The sequence below is a fragment of the Trachypithecus francoisi genome, unplaced genomic scaffold (genome assembly GCF_009764315.1).
Source record: "Trachypithecus francoisi isolate TF-2019V2 unplaced genomic scaffold, Tfra_2.0 Lachesis_group12, whole genome shotgun sequence".
Lineage (NCBI taxonomy): Eukaryota > Metazoa > Chordata > Mammalia > Primates > Cercopithecidae > Trachypithecus > Trachypithecus francoisi.
Window position 1 is genome coordinate 9,754,089 of NW_022681457.1, and position 10,287 is coordinate 9,764,375.

Below are 10,287 nucleotides of genomic sequence, written 5' to 3' on the forward strand. Positions count from 1 at the left end.
GAGAGACAAAGTGCCATGACTGCTCTGTGGGTTGGACAGATGCCTGTTTCCACCTGCAGGCTGGAACCCAAGCTGAGGTCTTGAGTATTCCCAGGTACTGATAAAGCACTTTAGGTTGTTTCTAGAAAACACTGAAAAACTAACCCTTTTGCTAATGATATAGAAACAAGCCCTCCCCTCAACCAAATTCCTGAAACTCTCAGGTTAAACTTCGTAACCCAGTGCCTTCACTCCACACACCAATAGGAAGTCACAGGTGCAAGGATGAGGACTTTGGTCAAACTCAGACCCACAGGCCAGAAAGGCCTGAAGAGAGGAAGCTCATGCTTCAGGTCTCAGATAAGAACTGTTTCGGCCGGGCGCGGTGGCTCAAGCCTGTAATCCAGCACTTTGGAGGGCCGAGGCGGGCGGATCACAAGGTCAGGAGATCGAGACATCCTGGCTAACACGGTGAAAGTCTTACTAAAAGTACAAAAAACTAGACGGGCGATGGCGGGCGCCTGTAGTCCCAGTACTACTCGGGAGGCTGAGGCAGGAGAATGGCGTGAACCGGGAGGCAGTTGCAGTGAGCTATCGGCACTGCACTCCGCCTGGGGGACAGAGCGAGACCCGTCTCAAAAAAAAAAAAAAAAAAAAAAAAAAAAAAAAAAAAAAAAAAGAACTGTTACAGGCTTAAAAAAAAAACCCAAAAGAAACACTTCTATGTCCTTCACTCCTCTCTGCTTTGACAAGGTTTATCACTAGTATCTTTAGGATGTCAGGAATTCAGATAAGATGCTCTCGAGAGAACATTTTCCCAGCAACGACATCTCCTGCAGCAGACTGACAGCAGCTCTGGCTTTGAACCTCTGGAATCAGGGAACTCTGTTTCTAAGCAGCTCTGTCAGCCTCTCCTTTGTTGCTGATAAGAACCTCCTTTACCTCTCTATGTACAGAGAGCTCTCTCTAAGGTGTTTTTCCTCTACTCTCACATCACAGGAATCATCTACACAGAAGAAGACTTCTAGGACCAGACATGTGGGATTTTTTTCCCCAGACCCAGTAGCGAAGAGCAGTTCTGTGTCCTCTAAGTCAGTTCTGACGCTGTCTACCCAGAGACAGTCCTAGATCCCACAGATTGAAGGCTCAGTCCCCAAGACTGCCCTCCATACCATTGCCAAGTCCAGACCTCCAACTGACTTCAAGTTGGGGATCCCATGACCCCCTCTTTGGGTTTAATTTGCTGTAGCAGCTCACAGAACTCAGGGAGACATGGACATTTCCTGGTTGAATACAAAGCACACTGCAGAGGACACAGATAAAGAGACACATAGGAGGAGGCATGGGGGAAGGGGCGCGGGACTTCCATGCCCTCCCTGGGCACCACCTTCCAGGAGCTTCCACATGCTCAGCCATCCAGAACTCATGAAACCCAGTCTTCTTGGGCTTTTATGGAAGCTTCATGATGTCAGCATTTCCTCCCACAAGGAACAGGGTGAGACCGTCTTCTGGGAGGGTCTTATGAGCCACCATCAGAAAGGCAGGGAACATTCGAGTCGTGCCTTGGGCAGGTGAAGGAAGGGCAGGAGGAGGTCAGAGGCCTCCCCTAGGCCCAACACAGCCAACATTCTAACGAAAGCCAGGAACTGTGGGTGAAAACCAGCATATATCCCAACATCACACTTCCCTCCCCGGATGCACTGTGGCTTGCCATGCCATGCACTCCAGATTGTAATCCTTACTTCTCATTCCCAAATACACTAAAATCCAGGCAATCCTGGAGCAATGCAACCTTGAATTCCTGGGGTCTCTTATGTGCACACTTTTTTCAAACCAATGGGGATCAAAACTATTGCATTTGTGAGAAGCAAGACTTGCGTATATGAACAGCGGGCTTTTCCTATTTGCAGGTCCAGCAGAGACAATGTCAGGGCTAGAGCACAAGTAAGTTTTGTTACGTGCAGGGGGTACTGAAACGAGTTGCCTGTGTATCCCAAGAAACAACTGTACTGAGAGATCATATTCTCTAGGGGTTTATTTTTGTTTTTATTTTTATTTTAGGTTAAAGCTTTGGATAGAACATCCAGTGTCTCCTTGTCCATCTGAAGAACATGCTGCTATGTGGAAACACATCCTTGAGATCTGCAAGGAGACGCTGGGCAAGGAGACAAGGACGCCCCACCGTATGGAAGTCCCCCTAATAAATGCTCTATGCACACCCTGGTGTTCAGTGCTTCTTTCTTTGAAATCCCAGCAGCTCTATCACTGGACGGTTGGGTGCACTCCTTTGATGGAACTCCTCTGGGCTGCTTGGGGTCCACTCCAGCCTCAGGTGTGGTTGGAGGACGCAGCCTCCCACCTTCATCTGGAGCCCTGAGCCCCTCTCTGTCATTGCAGATCCCAAGGTTCCTCTCCCGGCTCCACTCAGTGGCGGAAACCTCCACCCTAATGACCCCTCGATGGTCCCGCCACCCTGTGGCATCTCATCTCTGGCCTCTTTCTTGTGGATCCGTCTACCCTTGGGAACTTCCATACCTCTTTTTCTGCTCATGACCTTGATTCTCTGGGTATTTCAGAAATGCCTGATGTACACTTCTCCATTAGGGTCAGGGGTGACATCATGAGTGGATGCATCAACCATCCAACACCAAGATCCTCTCATGTCCCAGACACCTCAGATCTTACCCTGGTCTGGAAATGAAGCACAAATGAGCCCCTCCCAATGTCCCAGGCACCACTGACCCCACAACCACGGTGACAAGTGGGATTCATGACAACAGCCTGCAAAGGAAGGAGCTGAGGTTCAGAGATTGGACACTACAAACCAAGGTCACATAGGCAGCGGAGGACAACCAGTCATCAAATAAGTATCAACTCCCTCTCAACTCCTCAAATCAAAGCGCAAACGTAAGTCATTGTTCCCAAAATGTCGACCAGGAATCGAGGTGCAGAGGGACGGCCAAGGACGCAAGAGGCACCGAGGAGGCAGGAAAGACTCAGAGGTTTGTTCCTGGGGGGAGGGGGGGACACTGTAGAAAAAAAAAAAAAAAAAAAAAAAAGGTGGGGGAAGTTGAGAGGGAGCTATTTGGTTGCAAGAAAATTCACAATCCAGTGCCAAGAAAGAAGTCAACTTTTCTTCCCCTATTTCCCTGCATTTCTCCTCTGTCCTCACTGCCACACGCAGCTCAGCCTGGACGGCACAGCCAGATGTGAGATGCATCTCTGCTGACCTGAGTCTGCCTGCAGCACGGACCTGCGTCTTCCCTGAAGCATCTGCAGGGCTGGAGAGACGACTGCCATGGTAAGGACCCCGCAACGCTGAGCCGATGGACGGGCTGGAGGAGGGAGGGAGACCTTGGGGGAGGCTGTGAGAAGGAAGGGGAAGCCTCCGCTACCCTCATCTGGAAGGACAGACACAGGAAGCAGCAGTTCTATTTGCCGCTACATCCCGGCTCTCAGTGAGACGAGGATAAACCAGACAGACAGTGGCTGGGGGTCAGGAAAGACCCCATTTCTGTCTGAAATGTCTGCAGAGGGCCCAGTGCCTGCCCCCACCTCAGCCCTAAAAGAATGAGAGTCAGGATCCTGGGAGGTCACTTCTGCTTCCTGTGTGGCTGCAGATGACAACACCCCAGGAGAAGGACCCAGCCTCTGAGTGGCCACACAACGAGGGAAGGAGGGGACGCCATTTTTCTCTGTGTGTCTCTGTCCTGCCAGCACCAAGGGCTCATCCATCCGCACAGCAGGGCAGTGGGAGGAGACGCTATGACCCCCATCCTCATGCTCCTGGTCTGTCTCGGTGAGATTTGAAGAGGGAGGGGAGACTCTAACCTAGGAGGGGCCTCACCCCACAGCCAAACTCTGGTGCATAAGGAGACCCCAGGGGCTCACAAAGATCCCAGGGAGGGGAGGACCTGCTCAGGCTTCAGGGGCAAATCTCTCACAGGGAACTCTCTTCCAGGGCTGAGTCTGGGCCCCAGGACCCACGTGCAGGCAGGTGAGTCTGTCCCCAGCTGTCCCAGGTCCCTCCTCTTCACTGGGGACAAGGGGCCACCCCCGTGCAGCTGGGGATGGGGAACAGGAGATCTGGGCTGACTGATGGGGACGTCTGGAGGGTCCTGCAGCCAACAGCTGAGATCTGTTGGGTGGGAAATGACTTAGAATCCAATCTCTGATTTCCTTTTAGGAATTCTCCACAAGCCCACACTCTGGGCTGAGCCAGACCGTGTGATCACCCAGGGCAGTCCCGTGACCCTCAGGTGTCAGGGAAACCTTGAAGCCCTGGAGTACCATCTATATAGGGAGAAAAAATCAGCATCCTGGATTCGATTGACACGACCAGAGCTTGTGAAGAAGGGCCAGTTCCCCATCCCATCCATCACCTGGGAAGACGCAGGGCAGTATCGCTGTCAGTATTTGTATTACAGCCACAGTTGGTGGTCAGAGCCCAGTGACCCCCTGGAGCTGGTGGTGACAGGTGAGAGGACACTCAGGGGTCCCAGCCCCAGGCTCTGTCCTCAGGAAGGGGATCGGCTCTCAGGGGCGTCTCCCTCTCACAGCCCAGCCCTGGGGATGATGTGGGAGGTGGGAGCCCATTTACACTGTGCCTCCTTCTCTCCTAGGAGCCTACAGAAAACCCACCCTCTCAGCCCTGCCCAGCCCTGTGGTGACGTCAGGAGGAAGCGTCACCCTCCAGTGTGTCTCATGGATGGCATTTGGCGGCTTCATTTTGTGTAAGGAAGGAGAAGATGAACACTCACGATGCCTGAACTCCCATGCCCATACCCGTGGGTCATCCCGGGCCGTCTTCTCCGTGGGCCCCGTGAGCCCGAGTCGCAGGTGGTTGTACCGGTGCTATGGTTATGTCTCGAGCACTCCCTATGTGTGGTCTTTACCCAGCGATCTCCTGGAGCTTCTGGTCCCAGGTGAGAAATTCACAGCATTGCCTGGAGCTCCTGAGTCTCCGGGCAGGTGGGGAGGAGCCGCGTCTCAGGGCAGCTCCAGGTGGGATGATGTTGGGACGAGAGGGCTCAGGGCTCCTGGGGCCAGAGACACAGGAAGATCAGCAGTGGTGAGGCCCAGGGGGAGAGGGAGGGTTTGTGGGGAAGCCTGAGGGTTGCTCCTGGAAACCGTGACCACCTTTTCCCAGGTGTTTCTAAGAAGCCATCACTCTCAGTGCAGCCGGGTCTTGTCGTGTCCCCTGGGGAGAAGCTGATCCTCCAGTGTGGCTCTGATGCTGGCTACGACAGATTCGTTCTATACAAGGAGGGAGAAGGTGACTTCCTCCAGCGCCCTGGCCGGCAGCCCCAGGCTGGGCTCTCCCAGGCCAACTTCACCCTGAGCCCTGTGAGCAGCTCCCACGGGGGCCAGTACAGATGCTCTGGTGCACACAACCTCTCCTCCGAGTGGTCGGCCCCCAGCGACCCCCTGGACATCCTGATCGCAGGTGAGGAGACCTGTGGGTTCAGTCAGGGACCCAGGCTCTGCACAGGCCCTGCCGGGGGATCCCAGGTGATGATGGCTGGGATGAGGGGTGGGGGTCCCAAGGGAGTGAGAGACAGAGACAGGAATGGGTGGGGAGGGGGAGACTCAGAGAAAACAGAGACAGAGAGACTGAGGGTCCCAGAGAGAGGCCTGGGAGGTATCAGCTCAGAACAAGGTGGGGCGGTCCCTCACCCATCCGTCTTCTCTGCAGGACAGACCCATGCCAGACCCTCCCTCTCGGTGCAGCCGGGCCCCACGGTGGCCTCAGGAGAGAACGTGACCCTGCTGTGTCAGTCACAGGGATGGATGGACACTTTCTTTCTGACCAAGGAGGGAGCAGCTGATCCCCCCCTGCATCTGAAATCAAAGCGCTGGTCTCATTTGTACCAGGCTGAATTCCGCATGAGTCCTGTGACCTCAGCCCACGCAGGGACCTACAGGTGCTACGCCTCATTCAGCTCCAACCCCTACCTGCTGACTCACCCCAGTGAGCCCCTGGAGCTCCAGGTCTCAGGTGAGGGCCCTGACCCTGTCCTCTCTGAGCTCAAAGGCTCAGCTCAGGTCCTGCCCCAGGAGAGCTCTGAGCTGGGATGGAGTGAGCAGGGATCTGAGCAGGGCTCAGCCGGAGGGGGACTCACCCTCAGAGGGGAGGAGGACAACAGGGCCCTCCCAGGCATGCCCACCCTCAGCGGCACCGCCAGCATCATGAAGAGGAGAGGTGGGTGGAGGGAGGGGCCTGAGGCCACAGGGCCATGTAGAGAAATTTGGTTTGAGGTGGGGACTTCAGGGAAGCTCTGCTCCTCAGCCTCCTCTCTTTCATTTACCCAGGACCCTCCGGGAGTCCCAGCCCCCCACCCACCGGTCCCACCCCCAAACCTGGTGAGTCCCTGAGGCCTCTGGGCTCGGAGGGAGCACGGCCTCCCCCACGTTTCCCGGAGTCCCATTCCCCTCGGGGACTCAAGCTCGGCCTTCCATCTTGGGAGCTGGGCAGAGCCAGAGGAGGGGCCACAGGCTCCCAGGGGCTCTGAGGCTGGGCCGGTGAGGGGCAGGGGTGAGGCAGAGGGAAATGTTGGGGCCCTGCCCTGGGGGAGAAGCAGCCGGGCTGACATGGGGAGCAGGGCAGCCCCAGCCCTCACCTTCCCATCCTGACCCAGCAGGCCCTGAGGACCAGCCCCTCAACCCCACGGGGTCGGACCCCCAGAGTGGTGAGTGGGGGCTCTGAGAGGAAGGTGGGCAGGGTCCTGGGGAGGCAGGGGTGGCTTCCGTCCTAGGTTCAGGCTCCTCTGGAGGTGGTGACGTGGACAGGCCCCTCCCATGCCTGGGCCTCAGTTTCTCCAAATGTAAAGGAGAGAGGCCTGCGGGTGGGAACATTCCTTTCTGCTCTGACTCCCAGCTGTGACCTCCTGGGAGAGGAGGCCTCCCAGGGAAGCCTCCCAGGACCCATTCCGCAGGGGCCTGTCCTGTCCCACCTGCAGCAGTGACGGTGACCTGGGGCAGGGGAGGGGAGCAGGGCCGTGGTTCAGGACGGTCAGGCTCTTTCCCTGCATCTCTGGGGCTCAGCTCTGGTGCAGGGAACAAGGGCTGTGGGTCAGACTCCCGGGTTCCCTTCCCAGCTCTGCCGCTTCCTGGCTGGGGGTCCTGGGGCAGGCGATTCCCCTCTCTGAGCCTCAGTTTTCCATCTGTAAGGTGGGTGGGTTGTGTTTCCATTCCGTGCTGTACGACTGTTGTGGGGGTTGGAGGTGGCGAACAGAAGGTCCAGCAGTCACCTGCACACAGTAGGTGCTCATTTCAATGACATCACCCCCATTTCTGATGTCATCATGCTCAAGGTCTGGGAAGGCACCTGGGGGTTGTGACCGGCGTCTTGGTGGCCTTCGTCCTGCTGCTCTTCCTCCTCCTCCTCCTCTTCCTCGTCCTCCGACATCGACGTCAGGGCAAACGCTGGACATCGGGTGAGTAGGGAAGGGGAGACCCTGTGGGCCAACTGAGGGTGGGCTCAGAGCACCAGCCAAAGGGAATCCAAACCACTGGGCAAATGCAGCTTTGAGGAACTGTTCCAGCATTTCTCACCAGGCGAGTGGAGAAAGCACTTAATGTCAGTCCCATCTACAAATGTAAAGTGTCCTTCGGGTTCTGTCCATCTCATGGGGCATTTGGAACACGGAGGCAGGAGTGTTTTCAGGTTTCCTTCCTTACCTTCGAGCTGTGTGTGGGGGGCAGGGGGCTCCGATGTTCCCAGGGCTGAGGCTCTGTCCTTCTTCCCCCAGCCCAGAGAAAGGCTGATTTCCAACATCCTGCAGGGGCTGTGGAGCCAGAGCCCAGAGACAGAGGCCTTCACAGGAGGTAATTCTGCCCGAAGACCTGAGACTCCCACCGGGCCCTGGTCCATACACTGCCCCTAAAGCTCCCGTTCCTCCTCCAGGTCCAGTCCAGCTGCCAACACCCAGGAAGAAAACCTCTGTGAGTGACAGGAAAAGGTGACCAGCCAGGCCAGGAGGAGATGGGGGAGGTGACCAGCCAGGAGGAGAGGGGGAGGCGACCAGCCAGGAGGAGATGGGGGAGGTGACCAGCCAGGAGGAGATGGGGGAGGCGACCAGCCAGGAGGGAGATGGGGGGCCCCAAAGTTTCTGTGGCAAAGGAGAAAGGGACACAGGCTGGAAAGGGTCTGGGGCTCAGGGTGAGATGATCTCACTCCACACTGTGGGACCTCAGGGACATTGCAGCCCCTCCCTGCATCTCAGTGGCCCCGTCTGGAGCTGGGCAGGGGCCGGCAGGACTGACAGGTCTCAGGGGTCCTTCCCAGGAGACGAACCCCTTGCTCTGGCCCAGCAGATGCTGCCGTGAAGGACACACAGCCTGAGGACGGGGCGGAGCTGGACAGTCGGGTGAGATCCCGCCCCTGTCCCAGGCACCAAAGGCCTCCTGGTGCCAGATCTAATCCTGCAGGACTTCTCTGTCCTCTTCCCCCGGCTCTCAGCATCATCACGGTGGACCCCTCCTCTTCCAGCGCGCTGCCTCCCGCCTGCTGTGACCTCACTCTCTCCTGCTGTCCTGGGATCTTGTGGGCCTCCTCCCGGGTCCCCTTCCTACTCCTCCTCCTCTGTTTGGCCGTCTGGTTGTCAGAGCGCTCCCCAGGCCTCAGGAGGATGAGGAATAAATGAACCACCCCGGTCCCCTGGGCTCCCCTTCATTCATTCATCCAGCGAGTGTTCCCAGGGAGCTCACTGTGGATCGGGCTCCCTGTGGGAGCTGCAGACACAGCAGGGAGCAAAGCTGCCCCCGCCTCCTGAGCTCACCTCCTGGTGGGAGACAAAATGCAAATAAATGCACCGTGTGCAGCAGTGCAACGTGCTGTAAGAAACATAAACCAGGGAAAGGGCAGACAGTGTGGGGCAGTGGGGCCCGTCTGAATGTAAGGGGAGGGCTGTCTGCTCAGCTGTCATCTGAGAAGCCTGGACGGAGGGAGCCACAGGATCCTCTCATGGACGAGCCCCTGCAGGCAGAGGAAACAGCCTTGCAAAGGCCCCGAGGCAGCAGCAAGCTCTTGCAGGAAGGCGGGCGTGAGGCTGCAGCCAAATGGGCAAGGTCAGAGTGAGGAGGAGAGGCCAGAACCGCAGGGAGGGAGAGGCCAGACCCTCCACAGCCTTAGGGCGTCCCTGAGGTTCCACCAGGAAAGGGATGTAGTCGGATCACCCTGGGAACAGTGGGGAAAATTGACTCCAGGGGGTCAGGGGGACTCAAGGACACCCCCCACCAGTGTCTTTCTCCAGCAGAGCCCACACGATGAAGACCCCCAGGCAGTGACATATGCCCAGGTGAAACACTCCAGACATAGGAGAGAAATGGCCTCTCCTCCCTCCCCACTGTCCGAGGAGTTCCTGGACACAAAGGACACACAGGCGGAAGAGGACAGGCAGATGGACACTGAGGTGAGTCCTTTCCTCTCCAGGCCCCCAGGCCTCCCCCACCCCCACCACGTTCCTTCCCTCTCACTCTCCCCCACTGCAGGCTGCTGCATCTGAAGACCCCCAGGATGTGACCTACGCCCAGCTGCAGAGCTTGACCCTCAGACGGGAGGCAGCTGAGCCTCCTCCATCCAGGAAGGGGAACCTCCAGCTGAGTCCAGCGTCTACGCCACCCTGGCCATCCACTAACCTGGAGGGGACCCAGACCCCACACTCAGCAGAAGGAGACTCGGGACTGCTGAAGGCACAGGAGCTGCCCCCAGTGGACACCAATGAACCCCAGTCAGCCTGGACCTCTGGGAACTTTGGGAATCGCTTGATTCTGCAGTCTAAATAACTAATATCCCTACATTTTTTTAATTAAAGCAACAGACTTCTCAATAATCAATGAGTGAACTGAGAAAACTAAAATCAGAAGTAAGAATGTGCTTGAAACTGAATCACAATATAAATATTACACACCATACAATGAAATGGAAAAACTGCAAACCACACACACACAAAAAAACACTAGGAAATGAATGACGTTGGCTTTCGTATCAGGAATTTAGAAAGGGAATAACAAATTATCCCAAATGAAGGTGTGAGAAAGGGAATAATAAGAAAAAGCAGAGTTGCTCATGAGGAAAAACCAAAACTTGAAAATTCAACAAAGCCAGTGAAGCTCATTCTTGAAAATATTAATTACACTCATAAATCCTAACTACATTGAGCAAGAAAAAGAAAGGGCAGGCATGCATTTCCATGTGGGCGTGAAGAAGCAGACAGCCCGGCAGACCCTACACACATTTTCAAAAACTAACCTCAGAACAGGCGGCAAACCTATGCCAATATACTAGAAAATGCAGATTAAATGGAT

General features: G+C 56.1%; 1 protein-coding gene across 1 annotated transcript in view; it reads left to right on the forward strand.

Annotated features, from left to right (window-relative positions):
- LOC117091354 overlaps positions 1-9,990 on the forward strand; it is a 161,063-nt gene extending 151,073 nt beyond the window's left edge. The window contains 16 exon segments of the mRNA XM_033223593.1: positions 2,917-2,981; positions 3,226-3,437; positions 3,603-3,778; positions 3,941-3,976; positions 4,166-4,456; positions 4,602-4,904; positions 5,129-5,425; positions 5,675-5,977; positions 6,292-6,342; positions 6,618-6,668; positions 7,293-7,415; positions 7,731-7,806; positions 7,886-7,923; positions 8,296-8,348; positions 9,234-9,392; positions 9,472-9,990. Coding sequence (XP_033079484.1) covers positions 2,917-2,981; positions 3,226-3,437; positions 3,603-3,778; positions 3,941-3,976; positions 4,166-4,456; positions 4,602-4,904; positions 5,129-5,425; positions 5,675-5,977; positions 6,292-6,342; positions 6,618-6,668; positions 7,293-7,415; positions 7,731-7,806; positions 7,886-7,923; positions 8,296-8,348; positions 9,234-9,392; positions 9,472-9,765 — 2,528 coding nt within the window. The 3' untranslated portion in view covers positions 9,766-9,990.
- The last annotated feature ends 297 nt before the right edge of the window (positions 9,991-10,287 follow it).